This window comes from Ursus americanus, chromosome 1, assembly GCF_024610735.1.
Source record: "Ursus americanus isolate L20-20 chromosome 1, mUrsAme1.1.p, whole genome shotgun sequence".
NCBI classification, from domain to species: Eukaryota; Metazoa; Chordata; class Mammalia; order Carnivora; family Ursidae; genus Ursus; species Ursus americanus.
This window is the reverse complement of record NC_142127.1, coordinates 96,628,185-96,651,640: the sequence shown is the minus strand read 5'-3', so window position 1 is coordinate 96,651,640 and position 23,456 is coordinate 96,628,185. Positions and strand designations below refer to the sequence as shown.

The window sequence follows — 23,456 nt, the reverse complement described above, 5'->3', positions numbered from 1 at the left end:
CCATGGTTATGTTTAACACAGTTCTTCTGTTTTATAGATACATATAAAGTATTAAGGGATAAACAAGTATGTCTATAATTGCTTCAAAATAATTTAAGAGGAGGAAATGAGTAGAATGACAAATGAAACCAGATTAGGCATAAGCAATGAGTACACAGGGTTATATTATCTGGTCACTTATGAGTATTTGCAATTTTCCATATTAAAAGGGTAAAAAAATACATTAAAAAGTTTTTTCCCATTTTTCTTTGGAAAGAGGTCATGTCTGTATCTGACATTAAGTATAATCTCTTCTGTGATTAAAAAAGCACGAGGGTTACATGGCTACATATTACACCTCAACAGCTATGAGGGCCCACCCCCTCAATAAAGCACATTTACTGATATTTAAGTTTTAAAAAGAATGGATGTTTCTCCATGCTATATACATGTCTGGCAAAAAGCTGTTGGGAAAAAACACGTACCTGCATGACTGTTGAAATGTGCAAAGTTAGCAAAATTGGCTGTAGCTGTTGACTGAGGTGCTGGAGCAGCAAAGATGTCTGAGCCAAGATCACTTAAAAGGTCAAACTGTTTCTTTTCCTGCTGCTGCGCTTGAGAGCGACCTACAACTGGGGACTATAAACCACATATTAACTATAGAGAGCTTCCAGTCAGATCTGCTACACTTTTAGAACACTATTTCCAATTCACCAAGTTTAAAACACAGTTTTAAAGATTACATAATCTTTCATTAGTAGTTTTGCATACTTTGCTATTTTTTGAAAAGCACAAATTTTGAACATCTATCGCCAAATTATCTCTCAATTCTAAGTACAAAGTCAAAGGCAAACAAATACTGTATACAACAGTTGTTACACCTTCTAACACAAGACAGACTTCTTCTAAGACAGCAATGATAAGACTTTCATAAAACACATCCTTTATATGATGGGAAGAGTACAATATACTGACTTAACCCTTCTCTTTACTTTTGACTCAAATCTCTTGTGAAAACTGAATTTTATCCAGATGCCCAAGTGTGATTAGAAAGGGTAGGCTTTAATTCAAACAGTACTATGCCTCAGAACCATTCCTGTGTAGGACAGACGCTGTAACCCCAGACAGGAACAAATTTGTCACAGCTCAGTCAATTGTAATGAAGTGCAGAAACACAAACTTTTTTTACCAAGTTATGAAAAGACTTCAGTCTGTTTAGTTTTTTAAAATAAGGTATGTAATGCAAAGCCACCTGTGTTTCAATGATAAACATGCTTCACAATTAGGCAGGGGGAAAATTCTACTGCTTAAGAAATTCTTTCTTGTAAAAGTCCATCACAGAGACTATACTGCTCTAACTCTAATGGTCCCCGTACAGTCATGTTTAACTAAATGTAGGTTATATGATAGCTAGCCATTAACAACATTCCTGTACACCTTTACAAACCTGTGGAACATTCAAACAAACTCTAATTTGCAGTAGCAAGAGAACGAAAATATGCACCTCCCAACCACTTAACCAAGATTCTTTTAATGTATTACAAACCTTTAGGACAGAATGCTACTGGCATATAAGTTTATGTTCCTGTCTTAAAGAATTCTCCAATTCATGATACTCACTATCCTCCTTAAGTAGAAGCCTCTACAAAGACTTAAGACTACTCACCTGACTAGGTGTGCCCTTATTTAAGTGCAGTGCTGGTGCTGAATCTCCTAACAGGGACTTCAGTGGCTTGACCTCAGGTGTGCTGCTTGTGCTACTAGCAGAGGACCCTGAAATAGACGCATGAACTGATGCCACCACTTTGGCTTGTTCTGGAGGGACATACCTAAAACATATGAAAAATTAAGCAGGCAGTTAACTAAGAAAAATGTAGGGAATACTATGCTTAAAAATGATAAACGTAATTCTCATTTTTTACGAGACTATTTCAACATTAATCTTACTTCAAAACTCTCTTAGAATTGATAGCTCAAGACTGCACTTAATTGAAATGCTCAGAAAGGATAATAAAGACTAACCACAAAACTTGTTTCAATTATTTACTCAGAATTTTTCTAAGAAAATAAATAACTGCTTTTTTTAAACGAGAGGATCTATAGTTAATCATCATGATGAACAGTTAAAACTCTAATTTTTAAAAATTAAACTATCATAAGATCATTAATAACATTTGAGAAGAGAGCAGAAGAATGGGCAAATGTTTATTATATTACAGTTAACAGTCTAAAATATAAAAGTCTATCACAAATCTAGGAGAATAAGATCAACAATGTAATTTTTAAATAAGCGGAAACAATTCACAAATGGAGACACAGAAATGAAAACACTTGTAACCTCATAAAATGCAAATTAAAATATCATTCACATTTGCTCCAAGCATAAATTTTATAAATTTTGTTACTTCCTACTAAAATATATAAACAGGTATGTTCTGTGTCCCACAAGTACAACTTCCAGAAACTTCTCCTTTGGGATTAATTGGATAAGTAACACAGATACATGTGCATGCATGTTATCATAGCTTTCTTTATAATTTCAAAAATCTGGCCACATATCAAACATTCATCAGGAGAAAAATACTTGAAGGGGTTATGTTAACATCTATATAATAGAATACTACATAGCTACTCTTGTTCTAACATGGAAAGATGTTCCTAAGTCTTTACAGGTCTTTCAGGTTTGATCTCAGTCATGTAAATATAGGATTTATAGGAGGACGAGAGTAAGGAAAGAGAGGCAGTAAGAAGATAATGCCCAAACGTTGCCAGTGCTAATCTCTAGGACTGGGATCATGTCACAGCTTTAGTTCGATTTCTAGGTTTTGTCCCACCCTACCCTTCTCCCCACCACCACCCCCCATATCACTTGGGGGACGTAGGAAAACACAGTGGTTAAGAGCATCTATGTGTTCTAGAGACAGAGTTCAAATCCTAGCTCTACCACTCAATAGCTATGAAACCTAGGGCAAACTACTTCACCCTTTGTGCCTCCAATTTTTCATCTATAAAATGGAGATATAGTTGCTGGGAGGTATAACTGAGTTAATATTTGTAAATACTTAGAACAGATCCTGGTACAGGTGTATTAGCTACATAAGTGTTAGCTCTTATCAAATTATATAATAATGATAAACAATACAACTACTTTCCCAGTAAATGGGACAGATGTGAAATGAAAATGGAAACAGGAAGTTATGCTTTCCCATAATTTGGTGTATTCACTGATGATATCAATTTTTGAGTATAGTCAAGTCTTATCAAAGGATAAAAACAGATAATACTATTTGGTTCAAAACACTCATCTGACTAAAAGTAAAGAAGCTAGGCTTCTGTAGCACAGGAAGTGAGTTTGAAAACTGGTCAATTTCAAAACCCCTTCAGATCTAAGACTACAACAACCTCAAGGTATTAAGTACAGTGAGGATTTTTAGGGAGACTGCATTTGGACAGTGCTTATGTCATGTTAAAAACCCACCGCACTGCTCTCTCATTACATGTTCCAGGGATGAAGAAGTGTGAGTTTAAAATGCACAGGGTCTGACCCACATAACTGTGGGTCACTCCCTCTAGGTGCCCACCATTCAAGTGTGTATTTGTATTAGTCTTGTCATTACTGCCCTGTTTCTCAGGACAGAAAAAGTAACATGAATTATAATTATTTGAGGGTTACAGTCATTTGGGTTATGGTCTGAATTAATAATTTTATTATTACTATTGTTATTACCATCATAAACGCAAGAAGGGAATCAATGGTTTTAAATCTATTAACTCTTACTCACGCACACTTTTCTTTTGCTACTTGAAGATGAACCATCTGAAATCCCATCTAAGTTCTATTCAAACTAACTTTCTGAGTTGGTAAAACTGTTGGGAAAATCAAAAATTAGGCTATAGCTATGCAAGGAGAAAGGTCTAACTACAGGATACAAGATCTTGGAAATTAAGAGCTGAAATGATAGAAGGGTAATTATACACTTCATTTTAAGAGAATCATTTATGACACCATGTTTTTACTATTACCCCACCCTCAAAGATTTTCTTCTTTCTTGATCTAAAATTTTACTAGTATGGGGGTACCTAGTGGCTCAGACAGTTAAATGTCTCCCTTCAGCTCAGGTCATGATCCCGGAGTCCTGGGATCAACCCCGCATCAGACTCCCTGCTCAGTGTGGAATCTGCTTTTCCCTCTGCCCCTCACCCCAATCTCATGCTCTCTCAAATAAATAAAATCTTGAAAATTGTACTAGTATGTTTTTATCTCCATTCATACTCAACGTATCTAGTGCCACTGAATGTAGCCCTGGCTATGGTTAATCTTGCCTTACAAAAACTAGTCTCCTCTAGAGAACAGTAAGAATCCAAAGTTCGCAGAGCACACAAATCAAAGCCACTTCTTTCTACTGTGCTCACTGAATCAAAGTAGAGATATGTCACCCATGAACCACAGCAAATACTTCCTCAGGATCCCCTGGGTTAAAATAAAGCTCCTCAGGGAAACGAGAAACCATTTACTTCCTCCTTATATATTCCCCCTATTTGTGACTCTCTCCTTACTTTTCTTAACCTCCCAAGAAGGAAATATGTACCACTGAAAAAAATATGTACCCACAAAAAAAAAAAAAAAAAAAATGGTACACTGAAATGTGTACCATTCAATTCTTAGTAAATTGAATTAAACTGTATTCATGTAGCTGAAAATGATGATTCCAGGGTAGCTGAATACTAGTTTTATAGACATATTTCCTGCTCTGGGCTTTCACTAGCCATATGTCCAACCTGTTTTAACTTCTTTTTAAAAATTAACATCTGATGGATTTGTCAGGGGACCATAAATGCTCTCTTCTTAATCAGGTAGTAAAATGATTTCTTGGGTGAGAAGTGAGGATATTTTGAACAAGACTTACTGCAAAATGCAATTAAGTAGATGGATTACTACACAAGAGATTTGGCATAGCGCTTAGAATACAAAAGACGCTAAATACTTTCTAAACGAATGATGATTAAGAAAGAGGCTGTATAAAACTAGAATGTCTTGAGAAGCTAATAGGACTACAGAAAGATTAGAAGGAAGGATCCCTAACTTTCCAAAAACATGGTAGGAGGCCTGGGAATAAGGAACAAACTGCTGCTAGGCACAGCTGACTTAAGTAGAAGTCAAGGCTTTTAGAAACCAAATCCAATAAAATGCCAGAATATCACGACGATCTATCTACCTACATACCTATTTCCTTATTTCCTATCTACCTATTTCCTTCCTTCCTTCATTCCTTCCTTCCTTCCTTCCTTCCTTCCTTCCTTCCTTCCTTCCTTCCTTCCTAGATTAATCTTACCCATAATTAATGTGAATTTGGGAGCCTTTGCTCTAAATACAAACTATTCACTCACCATCTTTTCTTTTCATACTTTTCTTGTAGGAACTCTTTCACTTTTTGTGGATCCCTGAAGTCTGGAATTGCTGAAGATCTATCATCAAATAATCCTAGCCAAATCTGTTTACAGACCTTTGGAAAGAATTAAAAAAAAAAAGTGTTAAAATTGACATCTTAACTTAATCAAAGTTTAAGGGAAAAATAGGATTCTTTCAAAAAGCTAACCTACTTAATACCACTGCTTTCAATGAGAATATTTACCACAAAGAAAAACGAAGAAGCAACGAATGAAGTAAATTTAATATATTCCAGTATGCAATAAAATCTTAGCAACAGCATTATAAAAAATAACACCTCACAGGGAAACAACTAATGAAATGGGATTTGAGGGGATCTGGGACTTTTTCGTCTTGAAATGACCCTAAGCTGTAAGCTCTGAGTAAAGTCATGTACTTTTATGAACCTCAGTTCCTTCACCCCATAAAACAGAGGAATTAGACCAGCAACAATTTCATGGATCTTTGACAGATTTAAAAATCAACCAAAAAAGGGGCACCTGGCTGGTTTCAGTTAGAAGAGCACGTGACTCTTTCTTTAAAAAAAAAAAAGATTTATCTATTTATTTATTATAGAGAGAGAGCACGCACATTGAACAGTCGGGGGGAGGGGAGAGGGAGAGGGAGAAAGAGACTTAAGCAGACACCACATTGAGCATGGAGCCCGACACGAGGCTCAATCTCACCACCCTGAGATCATAACCTGAGCCAAAACCAAGAGTCAGACGCTCAACTGATTGTGCCACCCAGGTGCCTTTAGAGCATGTGACTATTGATCTCAGGGTCATGAGTTCGAGACCCCATGTCAGATATAGAGATTACTCAAAAAAAAAAAAAAAATCAACCAAATAAAAAACCCCAAATAAAAAGTACTAGAACCATAAATATTTTGAGCTTAAAGCATAACAATAACAAAAATATAAGGCAGATGCAACTCTAGCTTTATAATTACCTCCTATGCTTTCTTACCCCTAATGGCTAAAAAGGAAGAAACTAAGATATTTAACTTTTTAGAAAAATTACAGAAATGAAATGATGCAGAACTCAAATAGAACACAACGAGCAGAGAATTATAAAGAAAAAACTGATAAAGGTGGACATCAAACTTTACAACTATTGCTCTTCAAAAAACTTAAAAGAAAACATGAAAAAACAAGCCACGAACTGATAAAAAGTATTGGCAAAATGTGTTAAGAACCGAAAAGAACGTGAATCCAAAATACACTTAAAAATTCTTAAAACTCAATTACAAAAAACTTGTAAGAGAGGACAGAGAAGGTGAATAGACACTTCATGAAAGACATGCAAATAAGCAGCCCGAAATCACTAGTCATGCAGAAAATTAAAAACAACACGAAGACTCCACTACATAGACACTCATATATACCACTAGATGGCTAAAAATAAAAAGATTATCCATATCATGTGTTGGTAACAATGTGGAACAACTGGAACTCTCAAAAATGTTAAAATGGTACAACCACTTTGGAAGATTGTTGACGGTTTCTTAAAAGTTAAATATATACCTACCAGATGATCCAGCAATCCCACTTCCAAAATATTTACCCAACAAAAATAAAAAACACATGTCCACACTCAGATTTGTATACAATATTCACAGAAGCTTTACAGATAACAGCTCCAAAGTCGAAACAACCCAAAATGTTCATCAACAGGTTGAATGGATCAATTTTGGGATATCCAAGTAGGATACTCTTCAGCAATTAAAAGGAATAAATTATTTATACAGGCAACTACATGAATAAACCTCAAGATAATTATGCTTAGAAGCCAGAGCCCCCTCTAAAGTAAATACTGTATGATTCCATTCATTTATATTTTAGAAAATATAAACATCTACAGTGATAGAAAGCAGATCAGCGGATACATTACAAATGGACACAAAAAACTCTTCAGGATAATGAAAATGTATGTTGTCTTGTCACTATAGTGATGGATTTTTTTAGTGACTTTTTTCATCAAAATTCATCAAAATTGTATAGCTTAAATATGCACAAGTTATTGTAATTATTCTTCAATAAAGCTATAAGAAACCAATCCACAAGTTACTAAAATTATATTATTTTTAAAAATAACCAATTACAACACTGTGAAAAGAACACAGTATCTAGCTTCAAAAAGCCTGACAAAGATTTGAGGAATCAGAATGAAAAGTAGCAGCATACCTCTCAATCTTACCCTGCTCACTGAAGTGGGTAAGGGAGAAAGAAGAACCAGAAAAAGGACTCACCCTTTTCCTCTATCTGTACCCCAAGCATGTTTCAAGACAACTTTTCTTGTGGTTCCCTCCTACTCCAGGCTCAGTACAGATACTAAACCATCATTAAGGCAGTACAGCTGACACACGTAAGTCCTCGGTTAAGGTACAATCTCATTATAAAAATTTTTCAGTGGCAAAGCCCAAGAAGTGCAGACACCCAGAAATGGTGATGCAACTTACTGCCAGAAATACTAGCAACCTTGTAGAGAGGCAGTTACTCCAACAACTATTTAACAACTTAAGAAGAACCAGTTGGGACTCTCCTTAGTCAGAAACCTGACTAATGATTCTCCAAAAATGTAATTTTGAAAGATGCTGTGGCTTTACAATTACATTTTAAAGGGAGGACTGGAAGTTTCTAATTCTTGTATCTTAAAAATTCCCAAATGAGAAAACAAGAGACATGATAATCATTTGCCCAAAGCCAAAGAATTATTAACTGTAACTGACACAATTAGTTCAGGATACTTTATGACATTTAGTCTTTACACTCCAAAAATCCCCATTAACTACCATACACAATTTTTTGAACTACAAACAAATAGTGAATAAATAACAAATATACAAATAAAAAGAAGATGGGCTGAAGAAAGATCATTAAGTTACTGTCTTGGCATTTATCATGGTACTATAAAGCAAAGATGAAGTGCTTGATGGTAAAGTTTATAGATACCTGGCATTAGCAGCCTGTAGGCCCTGCCACTCAAAATTCTGTACTAACTGCTGCGGTTCTTTCTGCTCCTGCTCTGACTGGAAAAATCACTAAAACTAGCTGCTTGGGTCCAGTAAAAATTCATGCTATCTCACTACCAAACCCCTTGATATTAGTTCTTATTTCTGACTACATTAGCCCACAATAACTATTTTTTATATTGCTCAAAATCCTAACTGTAACTACCATTCCTGGCAGTTGAATTTGTACCTTCATACCTAAGTGAAGTGGTTCTCAAAATGCATTCCCTAGGGGCACCTGAGTGGCTCAGTTGGTTAAGCGTCGGTTTCTTGGTTTTGGCTCAGGTCATCTCAGGGACCTGGGATCCAGAGCCCCAAATCCAGCTCTGCGCTCAGTGGGGAGTCTACTTGTGGATTCTCTCTCTCCCTCTTCCTCTGCCCCTCCCCCAGCTCGTGTTGTCTCTCAAAATAAATAAATAAATATTAAAAAAAAACAAAAAAAAACAAAAAACGCTCCCCAATTCCCTGGACCAGCAGCATCAGCATCACCTAAGAACTTGCAAATGCAAACTTTCGGGACCCACCCAAGACCAAAGAAATCAGAACCTCAAGAGATTGCCCAGCCATGGGTCTCGGCAAGCCCTTTGGGTAACTGGGGAATAGGTCAAAGTTTGAAAAACAATGCTTTATTAAAATCTAAGCCAGCACATCGAAACTTTCTTTCCATATATATACACTACATATAGTTTTCAGTATTTCTCAAAATTATGTAGTCACTAATCCTATTATTGGGCAAGATTTATTTGAGAGAAACAGTGTTCCAGGACCCATCTGGCAAAATATCAGTCTCTAAATCTTTGAGACCCATTCACATTTTAGTTCCTGAAAAGCTGGCTTCTGTTCCAACCATTCTACTAAAATTGCTCTTTCAGGTTTACAGATTTCTTGATAGGAAAGTATAAAGTTCTCTGTTTTTGCTTGTTTTGTTAGTAAAATAATAAATACTGAAAAGGGACAGTTTCTCGAAGGTAAAGGACAATGGGAGAGTGAATCATTAATACAGCAAGCAGTACTGAGGCCTGTGGTCATAAGTATTAAAGTGAAACCAGTCATAAAAGTTGTGGGTTTCCCTCCAGTCTCCTCGGGCTCTTTAGGTGCGAAGTAGTCAAGTGTCGGCTTTAATCAAGGTAAAATACAACGGAAGTTAAAAAGGAGTGGTTATAACAGACCATAGAATCTCAAGTGAGAAAAACAAAGATACGATGAGGATGATGGACAACAAAGACGTTTAGCCTCAGGCTGTACCAACGTTGCTGGGAGTTAGAGGGAATGAGCTGGGAAGAAAGAAGTGGAGGTGTTCAGAGAACAGGATGCTTGAACCTGAACTCTGAGAGGTGACTCAGTTTTTGACAAATAAAAATCTAAAATAAGATGCAGGATTATTGGAGGTTAAGAGGTCAAGGAATTCAGGAGGCCAAATTATCTATTATCGTGATAATCATGTGGATTACCCATGCGGATACTGAGACTGGCAGAAATGATTAACCCTAGTAAAAAAAAGACATTATGTAAGGAGCTAAAATCTATAACGAATGAGCAGCCTCACAGATATGACTGCAACAAGAAGCCACAGCAGTTGATAAAATCTATTTTCACGAGAAATATGCGGCTGGGGGACCAGAAACACCACAAGAATGATACCGAAAAGACACCATTTGAAAGAGCTGCACTCATGATGTAATTAGTTTTGATAATCTCTTTGACGGAGGTGGATAATCAGTTCTAATTATAGAATAATGGGATGGCTGGGGTAGTTGAGAGCCTAGACTAGGGAACCGGACAGCCTGAATTTGAATTTCAACTCTGTTTAGTAAGAGAACCTGCTTCACAGGGATGGTGGAAAGGTTAAATGAGTTACTAGGTGTTTTCCACTCCGGAACAGGCATATATAGTGAACTTTAACTAGAAGTATTAGTTATTATTACTTTCAGAGGTGGGTTACAGAATAGTAAAGTGAGAAAGGGCTGGGAAGTAGAGGTCTCCTCAGGAACACAGGAAACTATGAGTCTCCCTTCTTTCCTGCTGCAGACAGAATCAAAGTTGTCTTGATAAAATAATCTCCCTCCTCCAAAACTTCTATAGCACTCTGTACTTCTCACATGAGATTCATTACCAACTACCTCATATTCAAATTACTGCACGTGTCTCATGTACTTTTGAATTCCCCATAATGCTTAAAACTGTGGGTTGTGCCATAGTATGTGTTCAATAAACATACCAATAATGCTCAAAACCACACATCATTTATTTATTTTAAAATAAAATTACATATCAGCCAACAGAATAAACCCATGAAATTGTCAGAATAATTTTTTCCTTATTCTAGTGCTAATCCACTTTAGAACTGCAATCATAATAGCCACTGACAGAACCTAAAATATTTTAAAGCATACTTATCAGTCAGGGTTGCCATAGAAAACAGGTGGCATACTCAATTTGGGAAATCTGAAAAAAGTTTAATAGACTATTTACAAAGCACAGAGGCTGTAAGGAAATCACATGAATATAATTCCCCTCATTAGTAACAGCAAGGCCCAACCTTGCTGTGAAGAGAGGAGGAGAGGAAGAGGTCAGTAACCTTAAAAGGAAGAGGGCTACTTGATGGGAGTTTGACCTTCAATGGAAGGATGCAGAAAGGATACAAGAAATCCCACGGGGAAAAAGAAAGTAAATATTTTAACCTCTCCCTCTTTCCTTTCTTCCTTTGATCCGCTGACAATGTTCCCCCATCAGCTAAACCCAACTGGAAGCCAGGAGTCAAGAAAGTCCATTTGTGTATCCAGATAAACCAGCTGCCTGAAGCCAAAGCAGGGTAAAGACCAGAGGTAGAAGAACAAATAGAAGCTCTCCAGCACGGCATCCAAACCATGATAATAAATACATGTAATGCAAGCAATTTAACAAACTCAATTACGGACACCAGAGATAGGAAATATCCATACTAATTCTCAATTAGTCCTATAAAAAAGAAAGGGTAAGAAAACAGTGCTGCACCAGGCTTGAGAAGGAAAACAGATAAGGGTAGAGATTACAGCTTTATAATCCTCTCGTGGGACAGCAAAACAAGAGCAGAAATTTGTGTGAAAGGGAATTTACCTTTATTCTGACAAGCCCTTATTTTCACAAAAAGGATACAAAGAATGAACACTGTGACTAGACTCTGTTTGCAACCTCTAGGTAAAAAGATAAAAAATAAGGAAAGGACAGAAAGATGGTCTGGAATTAGAGAATATTTTTTCATTAATCCAATCTATATACATCCAACTAGACTTATTTGTCTTTTCACTCCTTAGTGGAGAGATGGAGGATTATTGACTCCATGTAAGATATAATTACAGCATTTGATAATACTGCCCATAAAACACAGAAACAAGAGACTTAAAGAACTGAAAAATTCATGAACAAGTAACTAATATCCACTCTTTCTAAGCACACAGAAAAACTGAACAGAAATAAATATTAACAAACAGGAAATCCCATTAGAAGCTCTCGAGATACCATGTATCATCAATACACTATTTTGCCCTAAAAAAAAGAAAAATCAGGGGTTTTTTTGGCCTTAATTTGCCCTAAAAATCCAAAATCAGAAAAATATCTCAAATACATGTCATGACTCAAGTCAAATACTGGAAAAATAAGTACATTACTAACATTTCCCATACCCATCCAACCTACATTAGCATGACTATGCTAATATTTCTAGACTGGTAGGTATTTCTCCATGATAGCTTATCTAAAGGATATATATTAATTAATAATACTTAGAGAAACAAAGACACTATTCATAGGATTTATACAAGAGAACAGTTCTTCATGTATGTATCTTTTAAGAACTATATGGCATATTCCATCTTAAAATCTGGTTTTAAAAAACATGCAAGAATTAGAATATATGCAACTGATTCACTGAAGAGGCACTCACAAACTTTACGTGCAGATAACTAAGAGACCAGAGCCTCTGTGAACCAGACACATAAATGGATATGTGAGGGAATAAGATCTATATCAAATCCAATTTATTTAATCATAGGTTTTTTTTTTTTAAATTTAAGCACAAACTACCTTATAATGGCTTCCTTAACATAAAAATCAAATTCTTCACCAATTTAGCCTCCAAAGGAGCCAACCCCTGGTTAACTCTACAGACTCCTCTTCTATCATCACTCTTCCTAGCCACACAGACCTCCTCAGAAAGTCTTCCCTGAACATCCAATCCAAAGGGGGCAACATCCCCCACACCAAACCTCATATATACATTACTACAACACAGTATTTATTTTCACCCCCTTTGTCTCACAGCTTCTAAATGTAAATTTCATGAGGTCGGAGCCTTCTCTGTGAATCACCACTATTTGTATTCTCAGTGCCTGATACACAGCAGACATGAAATACATAACCTAGTGCATGAGTGAAAGCAATTTCCTATGAGCACTGACATATATGTGCTGTAGAAATTATCTGTTTTCCCTTTGTTCCATCTAAAATATACACGCTGACCTAGTTTACCAACTTACTCATGCAGAAGTAATAAATTCACTGATCCAAATTCTCACATTCTATATAGACCAGAGGTTAGAAAATTACACCTCACAGGCTAAATCCGGCCTATGGTCTGTGTTAGCAGCTACAGTTTCATTGGAACACAGCCACGTGCACTTGTTTATCTACTGTCTATGCTGCTTTGCTGGGTAGCTACAACAGAGACCGTATGGTCCACAAAACCCAGTATGCTATCTGACCCTTTACAGAAAAGATCTGCCAACCCCTGACTTACCTGCAGCCATGGACTTACTAGGATACCATCGCAGCATCCAAAAATAGTGATTTAAATAGGATAATAAATAAAAGCCTATTTTAGAGGCAGATTATACTGTGCCTGGGGAATAACAGAGATGAAACTAAAAGAAGACTTTCCCTGGAGGAAGCACTTTCCAAGAATGAGGACTATCTAAGGGAATTTATCATACAGACCCATTCCCTAGAGAATAAAGGAGGAAAAGAACCACGGTAAGTTTTATGTAAGTATTAGTAGGTATTTAACACTTGTTTTCTAAGTAACTGATGAGTACAAAGAAATAGAAAAGATAAAGGCAGCAAATATTTAGAACACTAGAGAGAAATTAAATGCAGTGGAGAGAGGGCGGGGGAGGGGCGGACTCCCTGCTGAGGGGGGTACCCAGTGCGGGACTTGATCCCTGGACCCTGGGATCCTGGCCTGAGCCAAAGGCGGACGCTTGACTGACTGAGCCACCCAGGCACCGTGAATCACTGAATTCTACCTCTGAAACTTATAATACAGTGTATGTTAATTAAATGGAATTTAAATTAAAATTTTTAAAAGGAAAAATAAATTAATTAATTAAATAAATGCAGTGGAAATCGCAGTAAAACTTACTTGCAAGTATCTATGGTCTGTGAAGGAGACCAGGAGATTCAGAAACCTACCATGGCCACTTAGTAAAAGGCAGTACACAATATACAACACACAGCACATTCCCATGCCTGATTTCATTTAAAATATCTAATGTCAGGTAGTGTTCCAGATAGGTTTCAAAGAACAAAAACCCAGCCACAACAGTTCAGATAAAATAAGTTCACAGGAAGCATACAGCAACACTTCAAGAAAACAAAAACTTTATGGGAACCTGGGCTGCAAAGAGAAAGCCATCTGGGACCTAGGTAGTCTGAGTATCTGTTTCCAAGGCCCCCTTTCCACACCTCTCCCACCAAACACACAGTTTATCACCTCTGGTTCTCACAATATGTCTATAAAGTCACTGCCGTTATCTCAGCACATGATTTTTTTTCCTGTTTACTTGTTAAGACTGCACATGGCCCAAGTACATACTGTCTTTTTGGTTTAAGTGACTCATCATTTGAATCCAGCTTCTGTGAACCTCAATTCAATTTCTTAAAAGAGGGAGGATCTGATTAGTCACTGGCCCCCAGGGTTAGCTGTCCTTTCCTGGTCCAATAAATGTGTTTTGTGTCCTTATTTTGTGGTTTTCCCAAGACAGGGAGGGAGTCTTCCTCCTTCCGTCAGCAAGGAGCATGAGCATGGTAAGGACTCCCCAACCTGAAATATATGTTGATTCATGAATGTGCTCTGCAAATTATAGAAAGCTTTATAAATATAAAATTTACTACTTTAGTGAAGTCACATTAGTGTGGAGAAAGATGATCATTTGCCCTACTTTCTCAAACTACGATGACATATGTAAATTACCCTGTATGGCTGCATGGGTAACGAAACAATTGGTCTTTTAATTTTGTATGCTATGTCTATAAAAAGCTTCCTGATTTTAGCTAAACTGATCAGTATTTACTGTGATTTTTCCATTGCTTTTAGCATATAAAGTCCTTACACATTTAAATTAAACAGATACTCAGCTGTACTTTCTATTAATTTTATGGTAATCACTTGTGGTTTTTTTTTATTGTCTACCTCCAAGCATATACAACCTTAAACACTACAATTTAGTCTGTTGTTTAGCCATAAAATAATTTGTTTTACAGAAAAGTTGCAATTGTAGTAGAAAACAACTCCCATATACCCCTTACCCAAAGTCTCTAATATTAACATTTACTTTACCATTCTCTCTTGAGACAAAAATTTTTCTGAACCATTTAGATATGAACCTTCCCTTCCTAAATGTGTATCTCCTAAAAATAGGGACATTCTTTTATATAACCATAAGCAAAATCATCAAAATTTTGTTTTATTATCTAATCCATAGACTAGTCAATTATCTTAATAATGTCCCTTATAGCTAAAGGAAAAGGATCACCCAGTACAGAATCCATAACCGTCCTGTTGCCTTTAATCTGGAACAGTTCCTTCATGTGTCTTTGCCTTCAAGACCTTGACATCTTTGCAGAGTACAGGCTAGTTATTTTGTAGTATGTTCCTTTATTTTGGTTTTCTCAAAACAAAATTTTTGTCATGCATTTAAGTTATGCTGTATCCTTCTCAGTGCATTATATCAGGAGACACATGATGTCAATTAGTCCCATTCCTGGGTGATGTGAAATGACATATGCCAGATTTCTTCACAATAAAGTCACAATTTTTCCCTTTGGGATTAAAAAATATCTTGTAGGGAGATATTCTGAAACATTTTCTATATTTTTATTGTTTTTGTGCTTTTAAATTGTAACTTTAAACATCTGCCTTAGACTCTGGTCAAATTCCCAGGGTCCTGGAATCAAGTCCTGCATCCTGTATCTGGCTCCTGCTCAGCAGGGAGCCTGCTTCTCCCTCTGCCTGCTTCTGCCTGCTGCTCCCCCTTTTTGTGCTCCCTCTCTGACGAATAAATAAATAAAATATTTTTTAAAAATAAAAATAAAAAATAAAATAGTTCTGAAATTTATTTTGGCATACTATGTCAGTTAACATTCTGACTTTCCCTTTACTGAATAACCAATTCCTTCCATACTGAACTGCTGAAATTCATTTATTTTATGGTAACTTCATACACCTAATATATATAAAGATTATAGCGTATCTCAGAATTTAGTCTACAGATCTGTGCCTATTCTAGTTTCAGATTATTGTAGCTGCCACACGTTTATATTGAAAATTATTGCCTATAAACATAGATATATATAGTATCTAAGTACAGTCAATCCTATTTCCTCTTTGGTTTACAATTTCTTCCTAGTTAATTTTACTGCTTTGGTTTTTGGATGAACTTTAGAATCACCGTCTAAAATAGAGAACAAAATTCACACCAGTGTTTTGGTTCCAGTTGTTCTACACTTAATTTGTGAACCTCCTAAAGCACAGAATTCTCATTCCCAAAGACAGTTATGAATCTTACATGCAAGACTGCCAAGAAGGAAAAATTAACCAAAGGTTTTGGTTTCTCTCTCTCCACAGAGAAAGTTTTCCATTTTTATTTTCCAGAATGAACAGCAAGGTTCTGAACAAGGGAGCAGAATGGGAAAGTTAACCTAATCATATTTCCTTTAGAACTGATTAAGAAGTTTTATTTGTCATGATATGAAATAACTGTGGATTATCAATGGTTTAACAATAGCATCAATACCAGTGAACCACCTCTAACAAGAACGCAACTCATTCAATGTTTAACTTAATCTAAGGTTCAATGATAATAATCAATTTGTACTGACACTTCTATTGTCTGGTTGTCCTGGTGACTAAAGGCATGCATTTGCCAGACAGCTGACTGAGGCTGGGAATGTAGCCTTTGGCTGAGGAATAGAGAGACCAACTGGCCCAAATGCAAAACAAGCCTCTGAAGTAAACCTGATCTGTACCAAATTCTATGCAAATTAATGATCAGGAGAAGAAACATTTAGTTTCCACTGAACATTTGCGAATACACGGGTGACTAACAGGTTAATAAAGAAAAAAAAGGACAAGGAATATTCAGGCAAAGCTCTTCTAAGCAGACATGAGGTTTGTAGAAGAGCTGAGTTTTAGGTAGGTTTCCAAAACAGATTTCCTCCACATCCAAAGGGGACAATCTGAGCATCAATAGGAATAACTAAAACAGACTGAAACACATCAAATAATTTCATAATGATATTTAAAAAAAACACACACCTAGTTGGTCACTGTTGGAAGATACTACGGAATTCATTTTGAAAACAGTCAAATATGGAGAACCACAAATAGCTTTATGTGCACTATACCTGGTATGTATGAGAAGTAGTTTTGATGTACTTAAAAAACAATAATGAAAATATTGCACATTAATGTAAATGACTTCTATTTATAAAAATAGCCATACTTTCTAAAACCAAAAACTTTAGTGAAAAGAAGTGGCACTGTTTTACATCTTTGCAAAATTTCATTAATACCTCATTGAACATTAGACAGCTGATTTTTCATCTGCTTCTGCATTTTTATGTTATAGCTTCTGGAAAACTCTCCTGTATACTCATGAGAATGAAACTAAAAATTGCAAATCGAGTCTTCATTATTAAAAATTTTTGACTTTGGGGCGCCTAGGTGGCACAGCGGTTAAGCGTCTGCCTTCGGCTCAGGGCGTGATCCCGGCGTTATGGGATCGAGCCCCACATCAGGCTCCTCCATTATGAGCCTGCTTCTTCCTCTCCACTCCCCCTGCTTGTGTTCCCTCTCTCACTGGCTGTCTCTCTCTCTGTCAAATAAGTAAATAAAATCTTTAAAAAAAAATTTTTTTTTTTGACTTTATAGAATCCCTGAAAAGGATCCCCAACAGGTCCCCAGATTGCGCCTGGAAAATTGCTAAGTTAGAAATCACTACTTTAAGCCCAAATTAATGGATGTAGGAACAGAGAACTGCAGTAAGAGCTGCGAACATACGCCCCCCTCCCACGACCACAATGCCTACCCATGCATGAACACACAACCTGACAACCTATGAAACACCAGGTCTTCCCCTTCTCCAAATTAAACATGAATCTTAAGAAGCTACTAGATCCAAATACCAATTTACGGTTAACTATGATGACTGAGGAACACTGACACTACGACACGGATAGAATCAGCAAAACCCAGACACTGGAAACTACTGAACAAACAAATGGGCTGGGAGAAGGGAGAAGCAAGTGGGAGAGGAGAAAGGGAGGGGAGATGGAAGGAAGAGGAGAGAGAACAGGAGTAAACACTACTGAAGGGGAAACTCATAGGAAAAAAAAAAGATTTAAAAAGCAAGCAAAGCAGGTTCCACTTCCAGTAATGTCAGAAAGCTCATATTAACACCCAAGTCTCCAGCAAATGACAACTATAAGCTCTGCGCAAACAGTAAAAACTATCAGAAGACACTAAAGACCAACAACAGCAAACAAACTGGAAAGGAAATTAGTATTTGCTGTTTTTTTTAAAGATCATCACTAGAAAGCAGGACCCAGCCAGCACCAAGCAGAGCTGGTAAAACCCAAACAGAAATCCACAAATCTTAAAACGGAGATCCCTGCAACCACAGTAATTGGAAAGTGAAGGGCAAATCCAGGGAGGGACAGAATCAGAGAACAGGAGCCACAAAACTTGCAGAACCACTCTGCCCAGATCTCTGGCTCACCCTTAACCTAGGCATGTATGGGGCTGACTCCAAGCAATTAGTTAGAGACTAAAAGAACTGAGCAGAGATTTTAACTGGTATCCGCATGAGAAGCAGAGTTTGCTAAAGTAAAAAGTGGACAAAAGAAACAAACAAAACCAATACCTTTTGAAGGAAGAAAACCTACCAGAGAATCTACAACCTACCATTTCCAATATTCTGGATATAATCCAAAATCACTAGATAAACAAAGAAACAGCAAAGTGTGACCTACATTCAAAAGAAAAGCAATCAGTAGAGACAGATCTGATATGACAAAGATTTCTAAATTAGCAGACAATGATTTAAAGCAGCTAGCATCCCCATATGCAAGAGCTCAAATGAATAAAACTATGAAATCTCAGCAGAGAAGTAAAAACTATAAAAAAGAACCAAATGTAAATTCTAAAACTAAAAAATATCAAATTAACTCCAAATAAAAAACTAGAGTATAGTGATAACAGAAGAGTCAGGTGGGGAAAAACAGAAATTACCCAATCTAATGACTGGAGATTGGAGCTGGTAAAAGTAGTTAAGTAAACTTGAACACATTAATTAATAGAAATTGGAAGAATGAAAGACTGAGAAAAAAAATTAACACAGCTTCAGAGACCTGTGGGACAATATCAAAATGTATAACATGTATGCAGGTGAAGTATAATTTTGGGGGTGCCTGGGTGGCTCAGACGGTTAAGCATCTGCCTTTGGCTCGGGTCATGATCTCCAGGTCCTGGGATCAAGCCCCAAGTCGGGCTCCCTGCTCAGCAGGGAGTGTGCTTCTCTCTCTCCCACTGCCTCTCCCCTCCGCTCGTGCTCTCTCTTTCTAATGAATAAAATCTTTAAAAATAAATAAAATAATCTTGAAGACAAATTCACAGATTCACAAAGCTCAGCAAACACCATGAGTATAAATACAAACACACACACCTGCAAAGCATGCACAGGTACATCATAGACATACTTTAGAAAACAAAGATAAAGAGCTTCAAAATGGTCTATCGCTATAGAGCAACAACAATATAAATATCAGATAATATACTCTTTTCAAAGAATAAAAGAGGATAACCAAAGATAATGACAGAGTGACACCTTTATCAAGACAACATAGTAATAATAAATATGTTGGCCCCTAGCAACAGTTTCAAAATAGATGAAGCAAACAATAAAATAGGGGAAAATACACAAATCCACAATCATTTGTTAATTACTCTATCAGTAACGGATAAATTACCTAGACAAAATCAGTAAAGCAGACCTACAAGAGCTGAACAGCCCTATCAATCACAAACCTATAACTGACATTTATAGAACACGATACCCAACAACTTCAGAACCACATTCTTTTCAAGCGTACATAATATGTTCACCAAGACAGACTATGTGCTGGACCATAAAACAGGTCTCAAAAGGTAAGAAAGAGTTGAGAGAACATACAGAGAGAGAATATTCATTGACAAAAACTGAAGTAAACTAGAAATTGATTGCAGTAAGAGACCTACAAAAACCTTAAATATGTGGAAATTAAACAATCTCGTCTATATAATCCATGGATCAAAGAAGAAATCACAGGGGAAGCTAGAAAACATTTTAAACTGAATGATATAATACAACATATCAAAATTTGTGCAAAACAGGCAAAACAGAGGAGAGAAATTTATTGCTTTAAAATACTAGAAAAGAAAGTTTTCAAATCAATGATTTTAGGTTCTACCTTAAGCAAAGAAAAAGCAAATAACACAGAGCAAACAGAAGAAAAGAAATAATAAAGAGCAAAACTGTTATAGAATCTATGCACATTTAAGAGGGGCTCTCATTAATGTCAATAAATATGACAACTTAGATGAAATAGTCAAATTCCCTGAAAAATATAAATCATCAAAACTGATACAAGAAACATAATCTGAATAACCACAGTGGTCACTTTTATTCTCTGCCCCAGTGACACTCGGATCCCAGCATTCCTTACTGTCCTAGAGAGCCCAGTCATCTCAACTTGAGCAGCTGGCCAAAGATGACAAGAGTCATCCACACCCATGTTAAGATTCCAACCCTTGGTACAGAAGCTGCCAACAGGGGAAGGGGGAACGGGGAAAGCAGGGGGAGAGCCTGGGCTTGGTCCCTATGTCAAATAACAGTAGACCACTAAATGGGACATATAAAAACAGGCAATAGGCCAAATTTGGGTGGGGGGACCGGGGGAGGCGGGGGCACAGTTTGCCAACTCCTGATCTAGACATGTAGAGTAACCTTTAAAGAAAGGGAAATTGGAGGACTTGCACTACCTGACCTCAAGACGTGGTACTGGTGAAAGGACCAATGAATAAATGAATGAAACTGAACACAGAGCCCTGAAACATACTCATACTTACATGGTCATTTCATGTTTGATAAAGGTTTCAAAGCAATCCATTGAGAAAAGTGTTTTTTAACAAATGGAGTTGGAACTGTATGTATTCATAGAAAAATATGAACCTCAACCTCTAGCACATGATATACTAAAATTAATTTGAGATTGATCATAGATGAAAATGTAAGAGCTAAAGCTTTCAAAGCTTCTAAAATAAAATGAGATTATTATGATTTGGGAGTAGGCAGATTTCTCAAGATAGAGCTGAGAAAGCAGTAACTATAAAACTAAAAATTGATAAAATTCATCAAAAAGACAAACTTCTGCTTGTCAAAAGACACCAATAAGAAAATAAATGAAAAAGCCATAGACAGAAAGAAAATACTCTCTAATCACAGATCTTACAAAGAAGAATGAACAAATTCTGATCTATTCATATAATAGAAAAGTACTAGGTAATAAAAAAGGAACTATCATGCATAACTCTCAAAAGAACTTTTACCAAAAAGCACACTTTATTATTTTATTTATATGAATACAAATAAAAATCAAAACGGTTACCTCTGGAGGGCAGAGAGATTAAATAAGAAGGAATGACAAGGAACTTTTTGGGAAGATGGCCATGTTCTATATCTCTGCAGGGGTCTGGCTTGCCACAAAATTGGATGTATTTATTAGAACTCTTTCCCAAAGTAAGATTTTTACATTTCAGTCTATGTAAATTATACCTCAACAATTTTTAACAAATATTGAATTCCAATTAATGATATCCTGAAGATTTAAGTGGTGATGTGAACCAATGTTTGCAGCCTACTTTGAGATATAAGAAAAATATAAGATGGACTGACTAATGGACAGATACATAGATATGTGCTAAAGCAAACATGGCACAATATTTACTGTACCTGCATCATTTCTCCACTTTTATGTATATCTGAATTTTTCATAATAAAATGCTAGGAGGTGGAGGGGGCAGAAGACAGGCAGATCTGGTCATTGTGCTATGACTCTGAGCAGCCTCTGCCCAAGACCAGATCTTGCCATGACCATCCATGAGAAGGGGTTCTAGGGGGCAATACAGCATGTAGCTCAATCTGGCAAGCAGAACCGATACTGCGTCACAGCACTCTCACTACTGGGAGACCCCACTCACCTGCAGCAAGACCTAAAGGACCATGCTACAAGTTCTGCAACAGAAGATGACTGCTCACAACCACCCCATCCTTGTAAAGATCCTAGAGTCACAGGCCAGTATGAGACTGTCCATGGGGAATTGGTGGAGCCCACGGTCCAGGAAAAGACTGACAATACACCATCAAAACTCTAAGAAGTTCTTGCTGGGCGTGGCCTTTGCTTACTCCTACCCAAAGTTGATCTTGCCTGTGCAGGATGGCTTGACTTTCATGAAACAGATGAAGAAACCTTCAATGTCATCACCAATTCCTCAAAAATCTATGGGCCCAGAACCTGTTTCAACTTTCTTCTTACCAGTTCATAAAATATCCCACAACCAGATGGCATCCTCTGTTGCCAAGATGAATGCCAGTTGCTGTCATAGAAGCCAAACAGATTTCCTGCTCTGTAGTAAGAATTAAACATCAATTGTGAGGAGGCTGTATAGCAGCTGATGCTGGAGCAGTGGAGGAGACACAGGTGAAGGACTACACCTCAGATGTGCACCACAGGGTACTTGGCCTGCCAGGGCCTAAAGTCATCTGAGCTGTTATGCTTCCCAGGGACTTAAGATGGCAGGGCCCCCAGGTTACAGGGTATCCAGTCCCACTATTCTGAGGCCCCCACTCTCGGATGCAAAACTGGCTTTTTCCCACAGTCCAAGTAATACAAGTCCCAAGATGTTGCCTGGTCAGACTGTGATCACCTAGCCTCTAATCCTTTATCAGCAGTACAGTTTCAAAACCCATATTAACCACTCACAGTATGTGGACCTTACTTGTATCTTGACTTATACAAACTCTTAAGAGAAGGAAAAAAATGAAATTTATGAAATGAAAGAAATTTGAATACTGGCTAGGTAACTAGATTATTGTTAATTTTTATGGATGTGAAAATGGTATGTATCGTGATTACATATTTTTTAAAGTTCTGTGTTTTAGAAATAACATCAGTTGATGAGTTTACAGATGAAATTATAGGTCTCAGATTCGCTTCAAAATAATAAGGAAGGGATAAGACCATGAGTTGGTAGAAGTTTGTTATATTATTCTGTCTACTTGCGTAACAAAAAGTTTTACAAAGAACCAAAAAGACTAACAATTTCTATTTTTAATTAGATTCAAGTAAGTTTTTAAAAAGAGAACATACTAATAACAAGAAAGAAACAAACAAAAAGCTGAAATAAAAGGAAGCTAGAATGACTGAGGCAAATAAACTAGAAGGAAATAAATCATGTGACCTGGGATACCAGTGCAAAAAAAGTTAAATACTCAGAACAGTAGTTACAACCTAACATCTAGCTCTTTCTACAATTCTCTGCATTTTCAGTCACCATTGAAAAAGACCATGTTACAATATATACAAAATAAAGGTACAAAACAGGTACTTCTCACAGATGATAAAGGAAAATGAAGCTCAGGGAGGAAAAGTAGTTTGCCCAAAGTAACAAGATTCATTTTATTAGTG

The 23,456-nt window shown here is 36.7% G+C and overlaps 1 protein-coding gene across 8 annotated transcripts in view; it reads right to left on the bottom strand.

Annotated features, from left to right (window-relative positions):
• Positions 1-23,456, bottom strand: part of AGFG1 (ArfGAP with FG repeats 1) — a 78,684-nt gene that overhangs the window by 30,009 nt on the left and 25,219 nt on the right. For all 8 annotated transcript variants that reach the window (XM_045775252.2, XM_045775254.2, XM_045775255.2 and 5 more), the window contains exons 3-5: positions 5,368-5,483; positions 1,646-1,808; positions 465-618 (exon numbers count right to left, since the gene is read on the bottom strand). In XM_045775252.2, coding sequence (XP_045631208.1) covers positions 465-618; positions 1,646-1,808; positions 5,368-5,483 — 433 coding nt within the window. The remainder of the gene's footprint in view (positions 1-464; positions 619-1,645; positions 1,809-5,367; positions 5,484-23,456) is intronic.